The sequence below is a fragment of the Nestor notabilis genome, unplaced genomic scaffold, assembly GCF_000696875.1.
Source record: "Nestor notabilis isolate BGI_N333 unplaced genomic scaffold, ASM69687v1 scaffold11126, whole genome shotgun sequence".
NCBI classification, from domain to species: domain Eukaryota; kingdom Metazoa; phylum Chordata; class Aves; order Psittaciformes; family Psittacidae; genus Nestor; species Nestor notabilis.
The window spans coordinates 1,262-23,856 of NW_009933334.1; the positions used below are offsets into that span (position 1 = coordinate 1,262).

The 22,595-nt window shown below is 41.6% G+C and overlaps 2 protein-coding genes across 2 annotated transcripts in view; one reads left to right on the plus strand and one right to left on the minus strand.

Annotated features, from left to right (window-relative positions):
• The first annotated feature begins 204 nt into the window (after positions 1 to 204).
• On the plus strand, positions 205 to 10,608 carry MTRF1 (mitochondrial translational release factor 1). Its single transcript, XM_010016834.1, has 9 exons — positions 205 to 656; positions 2,768 to 2,859; positions 3,698 to 3,779; positions 4,011 to 4,118; positions 4,210 to 4,382; positions 5,550 to 5,667; positions 6,877 to 7,013; positions 8,781 to 8,879; positions 10,386 to 10,608. Exons 1-9 carry the CDS (start codon positions 221 to 223, stop codon positions 10,506 to 10,508), a joined length of 1,368 nt encoding a protein of 455 aa, XP_010015136.1. The 5' UTR covers positions 205 to 220; the 3' UTR covers positions 10,509 to 10,608.
• A 6,603-nt stretch (positions 10,609 to 17,211) lies between these two features.
• Positions 17,212 to 22,595, minus strand: part of WBP4 (WW domain binding protein 4) — a gene marked incomplete at its 5' end in the record, with an annotated part of 13,306 nt that continues 7,922 nt past the window's right edge. Inside the window, 3 exons of the mRNA XM_010016835.1 lie at positions 17,212 to 17,499; positions 19,926 to 20,152; positions 21,048 to 21,178. Coding sequence (XP_010015137.1) covers positions 17,292 to 17,499; positions 19,926 to 20,152; positions 21,048 to 21,178 — 566 coding nt within the window. The remainder of the gene's footprint in view (positions 17,500 to 19,925; positions 20,153 to 21,047; positions 21,179 to 22,595) is intronic.

Here is a 22,595-nt window from a genome sequence, read left to right on the forward strand (position 1 = left end):
CAGTGGTGCTGGTAACAGCTTCTGGATTAAGCCAGGACTAAACCAGAAATAGTTGTCCATGACAGTTGCATTTTTGTTGGTCTAATCAAGAACAGGATTTGAGCTTGATAGAGTTCTATGTTTGTTTGTTTTTCAACAGGACGCTCTCTTTTTCTAGATAATAACACTGGTCCGTCTCTGTCTACTTTTAATTTCAGCTGGTGGAAAAATAAGAAACAAAATGAAACCTTTCCAAAGGATCTGTCATTTCAAGAGCCTGCTTGCCAATTGCTGCTGTCACGGTCAGCTTCACAGCTGTCTTCTCCCTCCTGCTGCAAAGAAGATAGGTTATGCAGTGGGACTGCACAGTGGTGGATTTTGGAGGCCAAAATCCTTATTGGACACAGCTAGATTCACTCTGTCTTTTAACAGTCGGCATAGGAAAAACCATCAGGACTCTCGAGCATTGTGGAAACATGAAGCTGTGCAGAAGTATCTGGAGACTCTAAACAAGGAATACCAGCAGGTTAGTCATCTGTTAAATGCTGACTCAATAAATGACTTTGAGCAAAGAGCCCTGAGGAGAAGATGTGCCAATCTGTCCCCCATTGCAGCTGCATTTCAGGAAATCAAACAAGCTGACAAAGAAGTTCAGGAGTTAGAAGCTATGTGCAGAGGTAAGGAGAACACATCTGCTTGCTTGTTTCAAAACGACAGCTTTGTTTGCAGTAAACTTCATTGCTCGGCCTCTGAGGAAAGCTTTTAAATAACTTAAGCCAGCCTTGGAGCACGCTCTGGTCCTGCCTGCTCCTTGGGAGCTTGTGTGCTGCTAGGGCTTTCTGCTTCCAGCCACATCTTTCCAGCTTTCATATCACCTCACTTCAGTTTCAGGTCTTAATACAGACAATTTGGTAGAGTAAAGATCATCTGGAATCTCAGGGCTATCTCTCTGGCAGAAATAGTTCAGAAATGTTCATTTTAAGGTTGTTTTTCGTGGAACTGAGAACAACGTGAACTGAAGGAAGAAGATTTGGTGAGCCTAATAGATTTGATAGATGCAGACTTTACCCCTGTTAATTAAAATGGAATTGCATCTGGCCAGTTCATTGATACTTGTAGAGCAAATTACATGAACTTTCATTAGGCCCTGGGTTGTCAGCTTCCAACTGAAATGGCAAAAGCTAATATTTCTTTGAGAATATTTGAGGAGTCCTTCAAGGAATAAACATCGATGGTTGTTTAAGAAGCTTGTGCTTTTCAGTAATCTGCTACAGTAGAAGCTGGGGTAAAAAAGAATTAAAAGTTGTTGCTGTTTTTGATACCTTTCAGGAATGAGACAGTGCACAGGGAATAAGTTAAATAATGGTGTAACGTTTTGAGAAAAAAACCCCACATTGTTAGAATTTTGAGTAGGTTTACACAAACATCTGTTCTCCTACACCGATAGGTATTAACGGGAAGGGAAACATTGGCCTAGAGAGGATGGTGCTTACATTAAAGAAGTAAAGCAAGGTAAAAGCAAAGGACGGGAGAAAATGGGTAGCCAGTGGTATAAATGGAGGAGGATGAGAGTTCATGGTGCTTTTCAGAGGGAGAACCAAGGGGTGTGGGCAAATTTAAAAAGGTTATTTTTGGAGCAAGTAAATATAATGAAGAATTTTTCTAATTCCATATATTATGATGTGGATAAATGGATTGAGTTCTGGTTGAAAGGAGGGAAAAGAATGGAAGAAAATTACAGCCAAGAAGTTAAATAAATGGAGCCAAATTGTTCTACCTGTACTGTTTATCATGTGGCCAAGTTAAAACAAAGATGTTCCTGTCATCTAACTGCTCTTTGTTTTCTGTTTAACTCCCAAACTGACCCTTTCCTCTGTAGTACCTGAATTCCTCACAATTGCTGTTGGATTTTATATTTGCAATACTCAGCGAAGCAGGAAAACATTATTTGCTGGTTTGCCACTGATGATGTGAGTCACGGGGTAGATGAAGTGAATTCTTAGAGGTCAGGTTTGCAGGGAGGTAGGAATGGAGCACCAATGTGATGAGTAGCTCACATAAGTGGTACTCACTCCAGTATTTCCATGCCTTTCTTGGACTGGGGAGCTCAAAACTGGACATGGTGCTCCAGATAGTGGAGAAAGAAATCTCCTTAAGCAAACCAAAGAGCCCAAGTGAGGTGTCCCACCTCCTGATGCCTTGCATCTCCCAGATCTCAGCGGTCTCTTGAACAGCAGGAAACGGAAAGTTAGGAACCTCATTATTATCATGATACCACTATTTGTGGTGCTCACCTTAACAAGTTACCTACAAACTGTCGAAGATGTAGGTGTTTCTGGGCAAGGCTAGAAAATAAAAATTTTGTTGCATGAAAAATTGCAATAAAGGAAACCAAGGCACTGCATGTCAGCAGGCCTGGTTTTGACATACTTTGTCAAATCCATTTGTGGATTTATCCCTCGTTATGTCAATCTGTATGACATAACCATTAGTATAACTGAGAGTGACTGTCAGGTGGGACTGGCATCTATTTGATGCAGACTTTGAGCCCTAAGGTAGAGCCTGAGAGGTAGGCTATCCATTACTCCTTCCAGCATACCTGAAAAATATGATCATTTAGTTACCAACATGAATCCTGGCTTGGGCTGCTCTCATTTGATACTTCATGCTGGCAGAATGCAACTGCAAGCTTCTGTGTGCTGCAGTGCATGTCTGTGGACAGCTGTATTACAATTTGCTCTAAGCTAAGCAAGATTGACTAACATCTATTCATGTTGTTGGAATTTAGAGCTAGATAGCAGAGATGAGAAACAACTTCTAGAGCTTGCCTTAGAAGAGAAGGAGACCCTGGATAAAAAAATCAACATGTTGTGCAGAAAGGTGAGCCTGAGGTAAAATTATACAGCTTTGCAAAAAAGATGTCAGAAAAATGTTCCTTTATGATCTTACCCGTAGGATCTGACACTTGTGTTTAATGAAAGAGAAGTCCAGCTTCTGTATTATCCCTGAAAAGAAGTGGCAACATTAGTTATTTATAAGCTTCTTACTGACAATTGTGTCTAAGAAGCTTATTATTTTAGTCGTTTTTACCTGTGTGCTTGTCTGTCTGCAGATGCTGAAGGGGATTAAAAAAATGGTGAGCCTGTGCTATTGAGACTTGACATGACACCCTAGTAACTCTTTGTTGGCAGTGGAGCATGCATTCTTAAAAGGTTTCTGGTTGGAACTTGCAGACTTCCATTTTCTCTGCAGCTGACGGCACCCCACGAGTGCAAAATTAATTATAAGCACAGGAGCTGAAATGATTCAGTGCAGAGCTCTGTGATTGGGCTCATTTGTATATTCACATTGAAATAACATGAAATGGGACTTTCTGCAAAATAAGATGAATGTAAGGATTGACTGGGTTATAGCTGATAACTTTGTGTTCATAGGTAGTTGGGGCTGGAGCGGGTAACCTGGCACCTGGCTTTGCAGGGCTGACTTTTCAGCTAGCTTTCCTGTGGATGCACCAGCATGCCCCATTTCCACAGTGACTGCACTGAGCTGCAATGGCCAATGGACAGTTTTTAGTCCTACTTACTAGTTTGCCAGAATAAATCAGTGGTTGTGTGCTCTCAAGCTGTGGCAATTGTCAAGACTGGCTGTAAATTTGATTAAGAGGAGATACAAAGTCACGAAGGAGATAATGATTTTATTTTTCTTTCTTTCTTTTCAGCTTTTCCAACTTCTAGTGCCAAAGGAAAAATATGACAAAAGTCATGTCGTACTAGAAGTGACAGCTGGCAGAACAACTGGAGGTCAGCAAAGTCTCCACAGTAGAGAGTACTTCAAACCTCCGTCCAACTTTATTCAACCCCTTATGGGTTATTCTTAATGCCTTTTTATATGTTAATAGTATAAAGTAATACTTTCTAAAGAAGAGCATTAGTCTGTCTAATGAATGTGGTTAGAGTTGCAGCTAAATCTAAAAACTGGTGGCTGCCATTTTGTGAACTGCTATTTATGTTGTCACACCTTTATATTTTTAGGAGACATCTGCCAACAGTTCACTAAAGAAATGTTTGAGATGTACCAGAACTATGCAGACTATAAATGCTGGACCTTTGACATTGTGAACTATACGCCAGCTGAGATAGGTACAGTAGTTCTTCAGACATTCCACCACAACAAGGCGATTAAAAGCAGTGTTTCTGTGCTATATTTGTCACACATTATTTGTCTCTGTAGGTGGGTTGCATCATGCTGCTGCTCATATTTCGGGAGATGATGTCTATAGGCATCTGAAATATGAAGGAGGGACTCATCGAGTCCAGCGAATCCCCGAGACGGGCCTGTCATCGCGAATGCAGCGTATTCACACTGGGACAATGTCAGTTATTGTCCTCCCTCAGCCAGAAGAGGTAAACTAGCTGTTAATCAGGATGGTAGGGCAGTGTATCCCTGCTCACGCCCATTGCTCATTGGAATAGCTGTTATTTAAAGCCGTGTTATCGTTACTGTTTTGGTATTGTACTGGTACTCAAGTGCTTTGTGCAAGCCCCAGCAAGTGAACCACAAGATCTGTGACTCCGGAAGGTGATAGTCCTTTGCCCTGTACCTCACGTGTTTAAATGGGTCATCAGAAGCAATTTAGCAGAGATTTGCTGTTGCCTGAAGTGGCCTGTAAATCAGCGATGGCTTCAGTGAGTGTTCCAGCCGCAGCACTCACAGAGCTGACTGCTATGAGTAAGCCAATTCTAAATTATGTCATGTTTTAAGACAGGGAATATGTCCAAGAAAACATTCAGTGTTGCATAGTAATGTGATTCTGCAGGTCCTTTTCATTTTTTTGTTTCATTTAAATTATTGACGTCCTTCTTTGTTAAATCAAGGACAGTCTGCTTTGAATATGAACGAGTGTGTTGGCTAGTCCTTCTGAGATCTTACTGATACTGACAGTTCTCACTTAAACCAGCAATTTACACACAAAATGAACAAAACAAGATCCTGCAGGCTTTCCCTGCACTTTCTCCTGCTTCCTTGTAATGCTTTCTTCGCAGTGTTGATCAGATCTGAGTGTTCCTTTCCCATCCAGTGAGCTCAAACTATGGCCCAGGTCATCATGGACTTGTATTTCCAATGCTACGATCCTTACTTGGATCTGGATGCACCCACTTTTTCCTCAGTTAGATGTTTCTAAACAGTGTTGCAAGAATCATTCAGGCTTGACTTACGGCCAAGATCCTTGTTCTGCTGTTTAGAAGTAGCTTTTGATTATTTGCTTATTTCTTAGCCTCACTGCCAGAGCTAGTGGTTTTACAAAAAGCTGTTGGTTTTGGTTTGTTTCACACACACACGCACATCCCCTTTGTTTTGTGAAGGACCTGGAGTGAGAGTTTGAGAAAAATGAGTGAAATATTTAAAGCATTGCTTACTTTGCAGACATATTTGACACTGCACTTATTTTAAGTATAATTATAGCTGTTAGGAGCAATTTTTTGGGACATGATAGGTTTTTTACACCAACTATCATTGACACTCAGATATGTTTAGAATGAGCAGAAAGTAGTAATTTTCTTTGATTCTAGGTTGATGTTAAAGTGGATTCCAAAGATTTGCGTATAGACACATTCAGAGCCAAAGGAGCAGGAGGGCAACATGTTAACAAAACTGATAGTGCTGTGAGAATTGTGCACCTTCCCACAGGTAAGTCTGGCTGTATTTCCTACTTCTAATCACCCTAAATCTGTATCCTGAAGAGAAAGCTTGGGATCTTACAAATTGTCTCTTAGAGTGGGTTTGCAGGGTTGGGGCTTATATCAAAAAAGAGCAAGTAGCCTCTTCTGGTTCTGCCCCTCTGCTAGCAAGGCAAGATGTGAGAGAAGGGATGTGTGCCGGTGGCATGATGGTCAGACATTTCCTATTATGCCAGTTTTATCTTCAGAGGGAGTGTTTAATGAATACACTGTCTTTGAAGGATGAAAGGACAAATAGAGGGTGACAGGGATGGGATGGAAGATGCAAATAATTTGTGCTCTGTGCTCTATACCTTGAGGAGTAATGACCATTGGCAACCAAAGGTTGCTTCACCTAGCTGGAACCTGCATAGTAATATGGCTGATGAAAAAGGAGGCTTGAAGATTTTCATTCAGTACTACATAGATACATAGTTCTATAGATCATGCTTCAGTACTGCAGATAATGCTATCCTGTGTTGAATAAGAAGGAAAATGTATACTAATGGGAAGATAGTGTATGGACTGGACCACTCTTGTCTTTCTCAGGGTTTGTTTTTATTGAAATTCAGTGGGCTTCTATCTGCTCAGATGCAGAATCTCTTTAAACACAGGAAATTCCAGTAGTGACCTGAAAACAGCAAATAAGAAGGAAAAATAAGTACTACATTTCTTTTAAAGACCTTTATTTTACTTTATTTCATTATTCGTAAGTTCAAGACCGCTGGTATTGTTCAGACACCATTCTCTTCTAGAATAATGAATTTTCCACTCTCCAAGAGCTTATTTAGACTAAGACTTTAAAAACTTGTGTTACACTGTTTTAAAAAAGCTTCTGTAGACTGTGCAACTGACATCTTTTAACACGTGAATGCTGATGGGAGAGAACTCGTTTTCTGGAAGCAATGTCAGAAACGTGTCTGCTTCATGAAATGTTAAAGTATCCGTGACACTTCTGTAGCACTGACCAAAGCCCCTGGTGCAGCTGTGAATTGTTTAAAACCATACTAATGGTTCTGGCCACTGTCTTAAAATGACTTTTTATCCTGCAGCTGAATGACCCTACAAACCAGCACTCTAGAAGGTTTCATTTCCCTAATGTGTTAGAATTAATTTAGCTTGTTTGTTCTTTGTTATACTGGGCTTTTGATGTGAGCTCTCTTGAATTCCTCTGTTAAAGGACTAGCAGTTGAGTGCCAGCAGGAGCGATCCCAGCTGTTGAACAAGGAAATAGCTCTGCGGACACTGAGGGCTAAGCTGTACCAGCAGATCATCGAGAAACAGCTCAGTCAAGAGCAGAGTGCCAGAAAACTGCAGGTGAGAACATGTGGGTGCTGAAATTCGGAGAGGCTGTGTTGTAGATTTGTTTCTCATCTTTCAGAGCCACAGTGATGGAGCAAGTGAGTGTGAATGCCTGACCAGGTGTGCTCACAAGGGAGAATCTTGTGTTTTAAAATGGTCCAGATTTTACTTATCCCAGTTCAATGTTATTGCAGACTTCCCAAGCAATGAAAAAGAGGCATCAGCTGTAGCTGGAAAGAGAAGAGTCAAAAGACTAGGTGGACTTATCCAAAAGGGAACACTCCACATCATGTGCTGAATCCCCCTATTAAGGCCAGAGTAACACAAGTAGAGCATCAGTAAACTGTTGTTTTCCATGAAAAGTAGGATCAGAAGTTCTCAAGATGGTGTTTTAATCTATTTCTGAACCAGAGTATTTGATAAGACCATACAGAACTTTTGAAAGAAACAAGTATATACACAATCCTGCCACTACACAGGTAGCAGTTCGTTTGATACAGTTTAGGTAACCTTTTGAGAAAGAAACACCTTCCATAAGAGAGTTACCTCCAGTTATGGTGCAAAGTGAGCTTTTCTCTTGAAATGTGCTATCATTCTTTTCCCATCCTTTGAATACTTTCCCTGTTTGTGGTCCAGACTTTAAAAGTGATCACCAGGAATAAAACTACTTCAGAATTACAGGATTATTCAGAACTCCGAAGTTTCCAGCTTAGCTATTTAATCAGTAATGTCAGGTTGAATGTAAGTGCATTGTTCCTGCAGGATATTAGCCCAGTCATTGGAAGTGGTGAGCACCATTTCTCTTGTGTTAATAATTTTAGCTTGAGAGCCTTCAGAGTTGCATAAAGGACTTAGATATACATTTATATGAATACTACGGAAAATCAGGCAAAAGTAAGTTACCTTTCCTAATGTTTCAGAATTTATTCAGAAATGCCTTGTTTTAAAATAATACGTGTTGAGTGCAGATGAATTTTTCAACAGAGCCCATTGGAGACACCCATTTCTCTACGCAGTTTTCAGCATTTAATTTTCCAGTTAACAAAGTGTTTAACCACAAACGACGCTACGTTTCGGTTTCCTTCTTAAGTTTTAAGCGGCTTTCATTCCTGCACTTGGCCACTAGAGGACTACTCTTTGTAGTCTTAATGTGCTCCTCGTTCAGTACTAACGACAGCCAAACGTTAGAGGAACTGCTTTGCTGCACGTTGACTGGGCCGCTTATTAACTTTCATTCTCTCTTGTGGGAGCTACAACCCCCCCAAAAAAGCAAAACAGCCTTACATTTTTGAACTAAGGGCTCGTGTAGACCTATCTCTGGCCTTATGTGACTTCTGAGAGTTGGGTAGTTCTTCCAGCTACGGAGCTGGACCAGAAATGTACTGGGGGATACAAGAACTTGGTCTGTGATACAGAATCACACATCATTTTTTGCCCAGAGAAGCTGTGGCTGCCCTATCTCTGGCAGTGTTCAAGGCCAGGTTGGACACAGGGGCTTGGAGCAACCTGGTCTAGTGGAAGGTGTCCCTGCCCGTTGCAGGGGGTTGGAACTGGATGAGCTTTAAGGTCCTTTCCAACCCAAACTATTCTGTGATTTTATCATAATACAGTTTAGCAATGCCAAAATATTTTAAAAACTCATATGCTGTGACCACCAGGTTCATAGTTGGAATAGTCTGATCCATCAAAGTTTACTCTAGGTGTGCTGCTTGAGGGTGGTATTTGGTTCTATTTCTTTCTAAACACAATATAACAGAATTGGTTTTTACTGCTTTGCTACAGTTGGGAACAAGAGCCCAGTCAGAGAGAATTCGTACTTACAACTTCACCCAGGACAGAGTCACTGACCACAGGATTTCGTATGACGCACGCAATATTAAGGTAATGGTTGCTTATGAGAGTAAAGTGCCATAAGAAGAAATTAACTTAGTGAAAACAGTATAATCTGTATGAGGAAATCAGATAGCCAGCTGTGCTCTGTCAGAACATCCTGGATTTAGAAAGCCGAAACTTTCTTTCCTGCGTTGTCGTGGAGTGCTATTAAAGATGCCTGGCACAGGGTATAGCTCGCTGGCCTACTCGTAGCCCTCAATGAACTCCCCAAGTCCCTCAGCCAAACTGGCAAGTGACATTTGAGATTCTTGAAGCTTAGTACATCCACAAGAAAAACCTGACACCGAGGGCTTGCTTTTTGTTAAGCCAGTCTTTCCTCCTCCCAATGCTGGAGTGAAGAGAAAAACGTACGCTTGCCTCGCAGGCCAGTTAGATGAAACAGAAACTGAATGCTTTCAGTTTAAGAGTACCTGAGGTCTTATTTCTGAGTAAATCTCTACATACAGCTTGAATCTTATTTATTTATTGTTGTTTTACAGGGACACAAATATCTAATAATGCATTTTTATGTGTCAAATTTATGAAAATGGTTTGAATTTTAGGACAAAGTTTAGGGTGACCCTTCAGTATTTTGGCTTGGGTATCCAGTTCACTGTAAATGCTGCTGCATAAGCATCCATGCTTTTTGAATTGTACCCAGAGGTGTCCTGGGTAACTTCAGAGAACACAAGGCATGCTGATGTGGAATGGTTCATGTTGAATGGAGTTGGGGGGACAGATACCATGGTGGAGGAGAATGGGAAGAAGTTTCAGAATTTAGATTAGACATGAGGAAGAAACACTTCCCTGTGAGGGTGCTGAGGTGCTGGCATAGGGTGCCCAGAGAAGCTGTGGCTGCCCCATCCCTGGCAGTGTTCAAGGCCAGGTTGGACGGGGCTTAGAGCAACCTGGTCTAGTGGAAGGTGTCCCTGCCATGGCAGCGGGGTTGGAACTAGGTGAGCTTTAAGGTCCCTTCCAACCCAAACTATTCTGTGATTCTACGGTTCTGTGAGTTTCACAATCACATAAAAACGACTTTAGTTAGTTGAACTTTTCATTTACTTAGTGTTGGGAACTTGTTACTTTCTTGAGTGAAACTGGAACCGTAAACTGCCTGACAAAAGTTAGCTGGGCTCTGCTTGCAAAACAAACTAGATCTTGGCATGAGCAGCCTGTATTTGACTTGGGTTCTTCAACCCTTGATTGCTCTTGCAAGAACATTTGCATGTAAATGCATGGGTTACGAGAAAGCCTGGCAGGAAGGCACCAGCAGCTCCTTTTGTTGCTGCTGGAATCAGTGTGCTGCTCACATGCAGGCGGCTGAAGTCCTGCTGCTGTGCACCATGGCACGTTGCTTTCACACAGGGGGAGTGCAGAGGTGAGCAAATGAATGCACCAAGATAAGACTCCAGGCAAAGTGCATTCCAGGAGCTCCTTGTCTGAGTCTTGGGCGATTTGGAATTATACTGATGTACAGTCAGTAATGCTTTTGTCTGTTTTTCTTTTTTCTTATAGGAAATTCTGAATGGGAAAGAAGCACTGGATAAGCTCATCAATAGACTGCTGGAGTTTGCAGACATGGAGGCTGTCACCGAGTATCTAGAAAGTTTGCAGGCTGCGGAAGAGGGAGGCTGCTGAAGGCCTTGCATGGAGATGAAGCAGAAATGTTGTGATCAGTAGTAAAATAGATGAGTTTGTTAAATGACAGCTTGATTGAAATCTCTGCCTCTGTTTTTCAGGGTGTGATACTACTCTTTTTCATACTTAGGTGCAAATGGGCTGAATTCATTTCAGCAGCCCTTGCAGAAAAGAACAGGCTCCGAGTACGGTGTGTGCATACCTTTTGTCTCAGCAGCATGGCTCTGTTAAGCTGGTCCTTCTGTTGGCCATATTGCAGCTGGGAAGACACAGAATCATGGTGATGGAGCAGAAGAAATACACATAGTGCACGTTTTGGAGGTGGGAGGTGTTCCTCGCCGGGTGTCAGCTCCCCACACAGTCTAGAATCTGGCCTCGTGAATGTGACTTTGAATGGGTGAGCTTCCTAAATGTAGTCCCTTCAAAATAACTCTGTGTTATGATGCTCTATTTTTTAGAGTGAATATACAACAGCAAAGGCAGCAACCTTGAGGAGGGGCCCAGAACCTTAAGAGAGAAGCCTGTCAGCTTGCTTCCAGCCACTCTTGGGTCAGCTTAGGGTGGGTCTGGACCACGTGCTGCAGTGTTGTGTGTAAGTAGGTGTTCTAGTTTCCAACTGAGTTGATGAGACTCCAGAAGGAGTTCAGCCATGATAACAGGCAGCTCCCTGCTTCTTGGCAGAGAAGACGAGTTCACAGTGTAACATGTTTTAGCAAATGGGGTAGCTCTGCAGTTCAGTTTCTGCCTTGATGGCTTTGGGAATGTGTGCCTGTCCTGATCCAGTCGCTTACAGAGCATTCGGACGCAGCGGTTCAAGAATCCTGATGTGTTTAATGTCATACAAACCCACACGAGTGCTCTGCTAAGCTGAGCTGGCTTGCTACAACAGTGTTTGGTTTTTATCCTACTCTTCCCAGGTTATGCTATAAAGCTGATCCTCTGTACAATATTGCATGTGAAGAATCAGTTCATTAGGATTTAAATTACTCATCGTGGCTGATTTATATTTGCACATCTGTTTTGTGATCGCAAATGATACAGGACTGAGAAAATGCCAGTTACTTTAAGGAGAGTAATCATTTCAACACTGAGTTTATCTAAATAGTGTGTTTTTTACTAAGGTATATGTAACAAGCAACAGTTTTAACTTTATTCGGCTATATTAAGAAAGATGGAACTTGAACCAGGAAGCAACTAGGAAAACTATACTTGGTTTCTCAATTCTGGAATTATTCTTCAGTTCTTTGGCATGTTTGCACATTCTTATCAGCAAGTTTTGTCTGGCAATTTTTGACTTGCTCCCAGCACTTCAATTACAAAAGCTTTTGGGTTTGCTTGGGCTTTTTTCAGTTTATAGCCCTGTAAGTCAATCAGGAACCATCGCCAGGCCATTGAGAGTCATTGGGACACTTGAACTTTGACTTCTTGCAGTAAGCAGTTCAGAAAAAACCCTGCAGAAAGAGCTGCAGCTCAGCTTCTACTCAAGGCAGTAAACAAAACGCTGTGAACTAGTTCATGTGCAATCCCCCCCTTTTAAAAGTGCAGATCTTTCTTTAACTCTCAGGGCATTGCTCATCAACCTTAAGGCTAGCAAGTACGAAGACTACTGAATGACAATCTGTTACCATCAGACAGTTTATCCATTCAGCTACATCCGGAATGTTGCTACAACAAACCTCACCTGAACTCGGAGAAGAAGTGTAAAATTAACCGTTTTAACCCTTGTCATTTGTTACTTATAATTGATGCACAGAACAAATCCATTTCCAGTAACTGCTGAATGTGCTGCTGGAAAGCACCAGACACTTATATGGGTGACCACAAAATAGAAGTATTTATTTTTTAAGAAGCATTCCCACATTTCCATCCCTGTTTTGGTTTATCTTGACCCCAGGCCCCATTTTTAACAGAATAGACACCCATAAATCTCCTGGCTTGTCCTAACCCCCCTGAACAGATGAACAACAGTAACACACATGGTTCAAATGAAAGCTTTATTCAGGGTTTTCATATAAACTCCACTTCAAGAGCTTGCAATATTTTGTAATTGCAACTGAGAAGGTGCTAAATAGAAACCCGCTGTTTAACATTGCAGAGGGTACCTATAAACTAAACCACTCGCTTCTCATTCACCCGCTGCTCTGCACTGCCCCCTCTGTAATGAAGCCATTAACATCCACTCTCTTCAGCCCCGGCCTGTGTAATGCTTTCTGCTGGTTTTTAACATGGGCTGTGTTTACTTACACAGGTAAAGTCAAACCTGTGTTTGCTGATGCTGTCCGAGAACCCTCCTGGGCAGGTTCAGCCCTTTTCAGATTATTATTTGCAATGCTTTTTGCTCTGTAAAGAAACTTTCTATTCAAGCTATATCCTAAAACATTTCACAAAGCTCAATCTGTTTGTCACACAAACGCTTCACACAATTTCTAAGTTAAATAATTCGGCAGGTAGAAGGTAAAGGGGACTTAAGAGGTAGATACAAGAGAGACTGAAGAGATAACAGCTGACAAAGCAGAACCAAAGGGTTGCTGCAGAAGGTACAGCTTTTGTACTAGCCAGTACAAGGATTTAAAACCCCACAGGAGGAATGGAATCTGTCTCAGGAAGACAGATCAACGAGGAAATGAGAAGACCACATGGGGCTGAAACAGCTTGTGGCTGTTTGAGAGTAGATAAGGTTGTACCTCCCCAGGGCACAATGCAAACAGGCGGCAGAAGCTGGGATGGGGAGACACGGTGGTCTGTGTAAAACAGCGAGATGCTTCCCCAAATCCAAGTAGAGCAAGGGATAAGGGGAAGGGGGATGCTGGAGACACAGCACAGCGGTGATGTGGAGGCTTGCATAGCTGAGAATACTGGAGGAAGACTGACTGAGGAACATGGCAATAATATAGACAAGTACTAAAAAGGGGAGGCACAACTCAAAAAGCACATCAAGGAAACCAAGCAGCATGAAAGTTTTTTACTCCCTTTCTGAGATGTCGACATTTGCACTGAAATAACATATTTTTCATGGGAAAAAGAAGGTAAAAAAAAAAAGGACAAATCCTTTTATACATACACAGGTGAATTTAACTCGGATCCATGTCATGACCAGCCCTCACACTTTCTTAATCTGAACACTGGGACTGGATGATGCCACAGCACACATTTTGTCTATGACAGTTGAACAAAAAGCAAACTTTATCCTATTGGGAAAGTCTGGATTTCAATCTACAAATTTCTAGCCTAAAGAGGAACAAGGATTACCCTATAACCTGGGTCAAATGGAGCAGGTCTCTGCACAACTCCTGGTATAAGAAATGCCCATCAAATAATTTTTAGTACATGCAGTATGTTTGCTTCTAAAACCATCACCAGCTTTAGGCAGACCCTACTATAAAAACTGCAAAGCTGTCTTCAGACAGACAAGACAGAGGAATGAGGCAAGGAAGGAAAAATACAGAATTGACTTGCTCAAACCCACACAAACGAAGCCATTGTCAAGACACTGCAGTGACTCCCCCTTTCTGTCAGACTCTCCTTGTATTGCTACCAATGTCCACAGCAGCCTACAAAACAAGGAGCTTGCAATAAAAGCAGGCGAGCAGCTAAAAACATGCTGCATGACAGAAAATGGGTTAGTCAGGAAACAAAACACTCATTCTCAAACGGTAAAAGGAACATTCCTTTGTCGAAAGCCAGTGCAGCCAAGGAAGGATTAGCAGATGAGGAGCATTACAGTGGTAATAACCTACAGGATTCCTACGGCAAATTCCAAAGGCAGAAGATTTTGCAGGGAGATAGCACAGCAGGGAGAGGGATCTGCACAGAACCCATGTCCTGGAAAAGCAGTGTCTGCGTTAGATCTTACACAAGACAGTATTTCGGTATCAAAAATACTTGGTTTAGATACACAATAAGGAAACTGAGTGACAGCATGTGCAAAATTAAACACTGGTTTTGGATAGATCCCATTTGATTCAACTGGCCTTTATTATAATTTAAGGACAAAGAGTGAACTAGGCTTTCCTCAAACTGACTCGGAGGCAGCAGGGAGCGGAGTGCTCTATTTCTTTGTGAAACACAGGCTTTAGAAGTCCCACCAGCAAAAGCAAGCGTATGGTATTTAAACCAACTTTACTATCAGTGAACAAAGAAAACATTTAGTATCTTCCTTACCAATGCTTTGGTTTGTCTGTTTAACACTGTGCTTGACAAAGACCTTTGGCTCACATTGCAACTAGCAGCAGCTCCTCAGGGAAACAAGTTTGGAACACTTACTTTCAGATGGTTTTAAACATCTGCTTGAGCAGCTTAGTTACAGGTATCTTAAATCACTGCCTACGACCACTTGAATGTGATACACTTTTTAAGGAAAGATGTTAATAGTTTGGGAACCTCGCTATAGGAGAAAAGATGTCCTCCTCAGAGGACATTAAAAGTGGAGCCTACAAACAGAACTCCTATACTACTGTGCCAATGAAATAATTTTACAGAGCTCCTACAGAAATGTATATACTTTAGGCTTGGAGTAACATCAGCAGATGAGTACAGCAGCACAAAATGAATTTGTAAGGAAAAAAATGATTGTGCTTGGAAGGAAAGTGGGATCAGCTGTTAACTTGGCAGCTGGCAATGGCAGAGGAGCAGAAAGAGCTGGTTGTCCTGGAAAATCACAGGGTGCCCAGGCCGGCAGCACGATGCAGTCATGTGAAAGGCAGACGTGGTTCAGGGCCACATGTATCAAGAGTCGCCTCCAGTAGGACAAGGAAGTATTAGTGACATCACACGTGGCCTTAATCTTCCTTGCACACCGAGTCCAGGCAAACTCGGGCTGGAATGGATGAGGAGAAGTGGTGGTGGTGGAGCACCACACAAGGATGTGTTTTGTGATGCTGAAAAGACACGATGGATTCAAGAGGAGGAAAAACTAGTTAGCTGAAGGACAGTACTAGTGCAAATTGGGAGGAAGTGCACGTAAACTGGTTACAAACACATGGAGGCTTCAAGTTAGAGCAGGCTCCAAGCTGCTGCAGTAGTGGTCAGACATGAACCAAACCTGGAGAATGTGCTTTTTAAAGAAACCCGACAACCCCTCCTTGGCAGAAAGACACTTCTGCTCTAGCCTGGCATGTGAGGTCTTTCATGTCGAGTACTCACTGTACGTTCCCGCATGTATGCAAGAAGGTATGAGAGCATCCAGCACACATCCAGCATCTCTCAATGACAATCCAGGGCTGGGCATTAAAGGAAACTTCCAAATTTCTCAAAACTAACGTCAGAAGAAATACAACAAGCCAGAGAAACACGTGGGATTAAAGTCAGGGAACGGGAAAAAAAGACCTTGGCATCCTTTGTAAAACATGATAAACCAGATTCCCTGTCTCACAGTCCATTCTCAGCTGATTGATAGGATGGATTAACAGTTGTTTTCTCTGGGAAGTTCAGGCTCAGCAGTTACCAACTCCATTTTGCTGTAGCTGGACTCTGACAACTGTTTTAACTGCACCCACTGGTTCTGGCTGTGACTCTCCTGAACAAAACATGACAAACTTTAGGAACAGAGACATATTTTTAGTGGGTTCACGATTTGAACGTTTACTGTCCACTGTTTGACACCCAGGGAAACAATGAGAGGAGGTGTATCCTTACACAATGAATCCTGATGCTGCTAAATGCAGAGCAATCCCACCTAGTGAAGAAAATGAACCTACAGGCCTTAAGAAAATGTCCAAGCCATCTTGGACAGTTCAGCCATCAGCTCTACTTATCCATCTTCTGTTTTCTCTCCTATGGTACTAAGGATGATGAAACCTCAATATACTTAGCCCCTCTCAGCTTAGTCAGCACCGCAACTATTCAGTACACTCCTCTTATCAACAAAGACAAAACCTATCAACCTCTACAAGGGTGCTGGCATACATGCTGTAGCAGGGCCACGTCTCTGGAATGTTTTGTCACGAAAGGGACATTTTGTCATGTCAGGAAAAGAGATCAAAAAGAAAGTAAGACCAGAAAAAGAAAACTTGATGTGTGAAAAGAAGGAAAAGCTCAAGTACAGACAACAATAAAGCAAAATAGAACAGGAAGACACCACAGAAATACCTACTCCAACAGGCAGGGGTGGCTCTGGGGCTCTTACTAAAAGTTAAGATTCATCCTGTTTAAACCTTCTCCAGAGGTTTAACATATTTCTTGTGCATGTACACAAATGATTTTCCAAATGTCACTGGGAATGAGTGGCACTGATGTGACTAACTCCTCTAAAAACAGCTTTCATCAAAGGAGCTGTGTGGAGTGTTGGCAGTCTCACCACCTACTCTTCTGCAAGCGATTAGCCAAAGGTTAGTAAGCACAGTATTTTTACTCATTAGTTGGGAAACTACTCCACATAATCAGTCTTGGGGGATGATTTTACTCTATAATACATGTTATTGATCCAGTTCCTCTGTGAAAACAAAAGGTCTGCATCCTTTTTGCCAGATGAAGGATGACTACGTTCTCTCAGAAAAGGAGTAAAAAACCTTATGCAACGTATTTAAAACAGCATACACAGAGCAAACTGAACTTAGACTGCATGGATAAAATAGATGTATTTACAATATTGCATAAGTAATAGAACAGACACTTCCATTCCAAAACCAATCGCATCAAAACAGAATTTAAAAATATTACAACTCACATGTTTTAATCCCTATAAATCCTTAATTTCTATCCAACATCTTTATAAAAGCCTGTTTAAAATATTAAAACTTTTGATTCACTCTCGCTTCACCAGAATGGAGTATTGTTTGTGAAGTGTTACTGATCACTCAGTCTCTGTCTTAGGTTCCTAGATTTTCCATTTTCAAATTTCCTCTTTTTAAATGTTGGCACCCCTTCTGTCAGCTCGCCAAGGGAGGTGACTGTCTTCTCTTTAAATATCACTGTCGCATCGTCTGGAACCTCTGCCACTGGGGGTGGCAGACTGTCACTCTCTGTACTAGGAAGCTCCAGGTCCACTTTTTCACTGGGAGAAGAGAGGAAAACATAGAAGGATTAATCTGCATGGAAAAACCAGCATGGTGTACTGCAGACAGCAACATCCGTATTTGATTGTCAAAGCAGCTTTGAGCTAGATGCAGTCTTCTAGCCAAGATCATCGTCATGACAGGCATCAAGGAAAAAACAAGCTCTTTTCTCCTTCTGTGTGGGCCGCCCTGAGAAGTAAAAAACTAAGACCTTATTGTATACAGAGCTTATAGCATGGCCCAAGCACTCATCATGTAAATAGTCCTGCAAACGACAACAGCGCTGCATGTGTGTCAGTTTAAAAGACAGTAGTCAGTGAGCAATTAGCAATGGTTCACTGCCAAAATGCTACGGAGTTGTTTTCCACAAGTGTCCATCCCCGAGGGTCTGTATGACAGAACCAAGAACAGGCTTACCAAACCAGCCAGTGACCCCAGGTTGGAAGGAACAGCTTTGGAGAACGGGATCACAGCTAATTCTGATCCGAACAAATCAAAGACACCGTCTAAAAATGACCAGTCAGTTTTAAGAGGTCAACAGCAAAGCACTGTGTTCTACAAGAATAACCTGTGGCACAAGCATATGATGGAGAACAACCCAACAGTTGGCAGCAAACGATCTTAATCACAAGTCCATTGGGAATCATACCAGCATAACGCTGCTGCAAAGAGATACACATTGTATTCCTGGCCAATCCATACAAGAAATCCTTCAGTACTACCAAGCGTGTGTCTGATGTTGGCTCCTGTACTATGCCTGGTTTCAGGTCCTGTGCTTCAAGGAAGACACGGATCAGCTCAAGCACCCGAATGGAGCCACGACAATGACAGCAAGTCAAGAAAACATGACTGCTGCAGTATCCCGAAAAGACAAACCTCCTGGAAGTGGTTGCCATTGTGCCTAATCTCAACTTAAATAACGCACTGCATTTCATCGTCTCCACACGTGTGCGTATCTCAAGCCTCTGTGTTCACCTACAGACTGACATATAAGGTTCAGTAGCTGAAAGCACTTTTTATAGGACAGTGCTTTCCAAAAACTGAAAGAATTTATCAGCTCTGGAGTCAAGAAGCAGTTAGCTGGTCCAACACAGAAGGGGTTATGTGAACATTACAATCTCCAAGGAAGCAGATCAGTGCTGAATTTAGTTCCAACACTGTCAAAACTGTCTGCTGAATAATTTACAACTAAAACGCTGGAGAATGGGGTGAGTATGAGGGAAAGGACTGTTTTTGTTCTCCAAAACTTAGTTTCTTCAGACTCCTAGAGGGCCCCACAACAAGAAGCTGGCTGTAAAAGACAGCATGCTTCACAAAAATAATGATCCATCCCAGGCACTATGCAGTAAAACCAAACCAAACCAAACCTCCTGATCATGAAAACATCTGCAGCACATCAGCTGGACATGGAAGAGAGGGAAACAGCTTCCAGATTTAAAATGGCATAACTAGATTACTCGTTTTGTCTTTCATCTCCCAAGTTAAGCCATTACAGAAAGTGTCTCCCACCACATTGTAAGAGCCTCCAGGACTTACTCGCAGTGACAGCAGTGAAGGTTGTAGTGGATTTTGTTTTGGTTTTGCTTAACTCCGTTTTGAAATGAGGCAAATTAGGGAATGAGAAACAGTTGAACCAGCACTCTTACTGCAATACTGGGTGAAAATTTGAAGTGTCTTTTCAACCATGTCCTTCAAGTGAGAAGCTGGAGTTAGCACAACACCACAAAGTGAGACAGAATTCACTGCTTGTGGAAGTAATTCAGCCAAACACACCAGGCGTAGGTAGAAATTGCCTGGAGCCTGACAAAAAGCATACTCCTTCTTGTCAGCCACTCCTGATCCCACAGGGAAGGAATTCAAAGCAATGCTAACCCAGTATGATCAAGATAAGGTTGCTGGTGGTCCTAAAAAACCAACATACATCTTGAACTCTGGCCAGAGTTAGCCCATCTAATTACTCATCAGAAAGAAACAGAGTTTAGCCTGGAAGCTGGAGGCCCTGTGAAAGCTGCTTACGCTTTTCCAAGGCTGGAAGCAGTTGAAGAAAGAGTCACAAGAGCTCCTGAGGCAGCTGAGCCAGATTGTTTAAGGAGACACTATTAAGGAACATCAGCTTAGAGTAACTACATTTAAATAGTTGATATTCAGCCTTTAAGAGAGATTATGGATGACAATGATCCTTTAAATCACTTCAACTTAGAGCGTAATCATGGTGAACTTCTACGCTAAACCAACACACCACCAGTATCTGCCATGGAGTGCTATTACTTCAAATAATTCCTGCGGAAAGAATTGCATTTGGGCTACATTTCCAACCCCAGCAGTGTTAATTCTGCCAGACTTCAGAAGGAAAAGCTTCAGTTCTTGAAAACAAGTATTCTGGAAACAAATACCATGAAAATAACTATGATAAACATCTCCTCACCTTGGTTCTTCCTCCTCTTCTTCTTTCTCTTGAATTGCTTTCCATTTTCCATAAGGGTTGGTCTTGCTGGATGTGTCACCAGAGGCTTCTTGGGAAGGGGATGAACTCTCCTCTTTATCAGCAGTTTCTTCTGACTTAACTTCTCGCCATTTCCCATAAGGACTTAACTTTTTAGCTCTGGGAGACTTTTTCCCTTCCTCTGATTCTTCACCATTATCTCGTTTCCTCTAGAGAGGAAAAAACCCACCTTAAGCAAAAATGCCTAAATAAAAACACAATGTAGCTTTATTTTACATCTTTGATTTACCATTACCTACTATTCATACTTTTCAACCAAAAGTAACTTGAAATGATAAACTCATACTGTCATACAGCTTACTTGAAAACAAAGCTTAGCATATCCAAATAAAAAATAAGAAGCAAAAATTCACATGCAGCTTTCTGTGCCTGGAGATAAACACATTTCACAGCTAATACCTGGTAGTAGTTTATAATGATGCAGGGATACAAGAATACATATATTAGAATTAACACCTGTCTGTGAACACATTTTATGTTTAAACTGTCCGAGAAACAGTTACAGAAAAACCATCTGGCCCAACCAGAGCCATAATCACACCCATTATCGTAAGTTTTAAACCTGAAGACATATATCAATATAATCGACACAGATTTTGTAGTATGTGCTACCAAAGTTTTTCTTAATTAATATGGAAATTACACCCGTGTGATTTGCAGTCAAAAGCTCTCCCTGAAGGTCTCTGGGCAGTCACATTTACCAATGGAGGTTTGAAGTCATCCTCACACTGCAATCCAAACCACTCTGTGGATTATTTCAGCGAGATGACAGTGACCTTTCTCAGACAACATCACATTTCTTGCAGACTTCAAGCTGCTTCAGGTGGGCTGAAGAGGAAGATCATGCTTTCTATTCTGGAACAGTGCCACTAATGGGCCAAATGATTGAATAAAGATTCATTTGACTTCAAACAAGCACAAACTTCTACTGTCAGTCATATGGTTTAACCTTATTACAATGAGTACATCCTACCACGACACATAAATCATCTTATACTAGAAAATGAATACTGTGTGTAAAACAAATCTGAAGAGAAAACTTACCTTGAAATTTGTTTCTGAACTCTGTGCTTCATTCTCACTGTCTTCTGAGTCTGAATCAGACGTTTTGGAACCTGTTTGACTCTTCCCAGTTGAAGATGAAACAAAACCACTTGGTTTCTCCCATGTGGATACTGTGAAGATATGTGAACAATCACATTACTTATGTTTCTAATTCTGATCTGACACTACCTTTTAGAAGCAGTGCTGCCTTATGCAAAAATACAGCAAATAATTTAGCACAAGGCTTTTGCCTTTGTTCGATATGCTTGTTTTAATAAACATAAGCAGAAAGATAATGTTTCACTTCCCAGCAGAGATACACTCATGATAGCTGAGTTCAGTGTTGATAAAGCTTGTTTTAATTAGTGCCTAAGAAAAACAACATAAATGGTGAACTGTGGTTTACAAGACTGTGATCTCTCTCATCCTTTTACAGGATGAATTGCCCTCTAGAGGTGCTTACTTGATTTGAGTTGTCCATTGATTACAAAGACAGGATAAGGTAAAGAAAACTGTAACTGCAAGCCCCAGCTCTCCATGCAGACAAACCCCTTCTCTGTGCTACCTGGCTCTGCAATGCTAGGTCAGTCTCCAATTGAAGAGCTACCAAGTATATACAAACATCCATCTGAACAGACATGGAAGTCTGGCAGTGTTCAAGGCCAGGCTGGATGGAGTCTTGGGTGACATGATGTAGTGTGAGGCATCCCTGCCCATGGCAGGGGGTTGGAACTAGATGATCTTAAGGTCCTTTCCAACCCAGCTATTCTACGATCCTATGATTCTATGTACAGGATATGACCTCATTTTCAACTTCGTAGTTGGAATTTGCTGGTACTATATTGGCAAATAGACTGAGAGGAAGTATTTATATAAAGGTTGAACCAATGGTCTTAAAAACAGTTTTAGTAATAATAAGGCAAACCCAACTTTTGATCTATAATTTTATATAAGCTTTCAAATTTAATAAAACCACTACTCTCCAGTTACTTTATCTCTTTCCAAAGAAATCCCTAACTGAAAACAACACTTGACGTGTATCTTCAGGAAGTAAAGGTGTAAGAAACTGGTAATGAATGACTTTACATGACCAGAACAGTCTCTTATGGGCACTGCTGTCACTTCAAAATCTCACAAGACAAAATTTTACCAAATACGATGATTATAAAGACATTCTTCATGAGTTTCATGTGTCTGTGAAGAACTTGAAAAACCAACACAGCCAAAGGCATAAAATGTCTCTGAGCTTAGAAGGCAATGTTCAAAAATAACCAGCATCTCCTTTGCCTTTCAAAAGAAGAAATCACAAATCATTTGGGCAGGGGAGTGGCACATTGGAAAACTGAAAGTTTTGGGGGTTTTATTCTTCTCTTCTTGGCATCCTTAGGAATGCCACTTCATACCCAACAGCAGAAGGAAAACTCATAGCCAGCATGAAACCACTTGCTCTCCAGAGAGGCATCACTGACCTTAACATGATTCCAATGGATTTAGAAAACAGATGCCTGTTCTGAGGGAGTTACCACAAAGTTCCTCATGTAGGGGAAT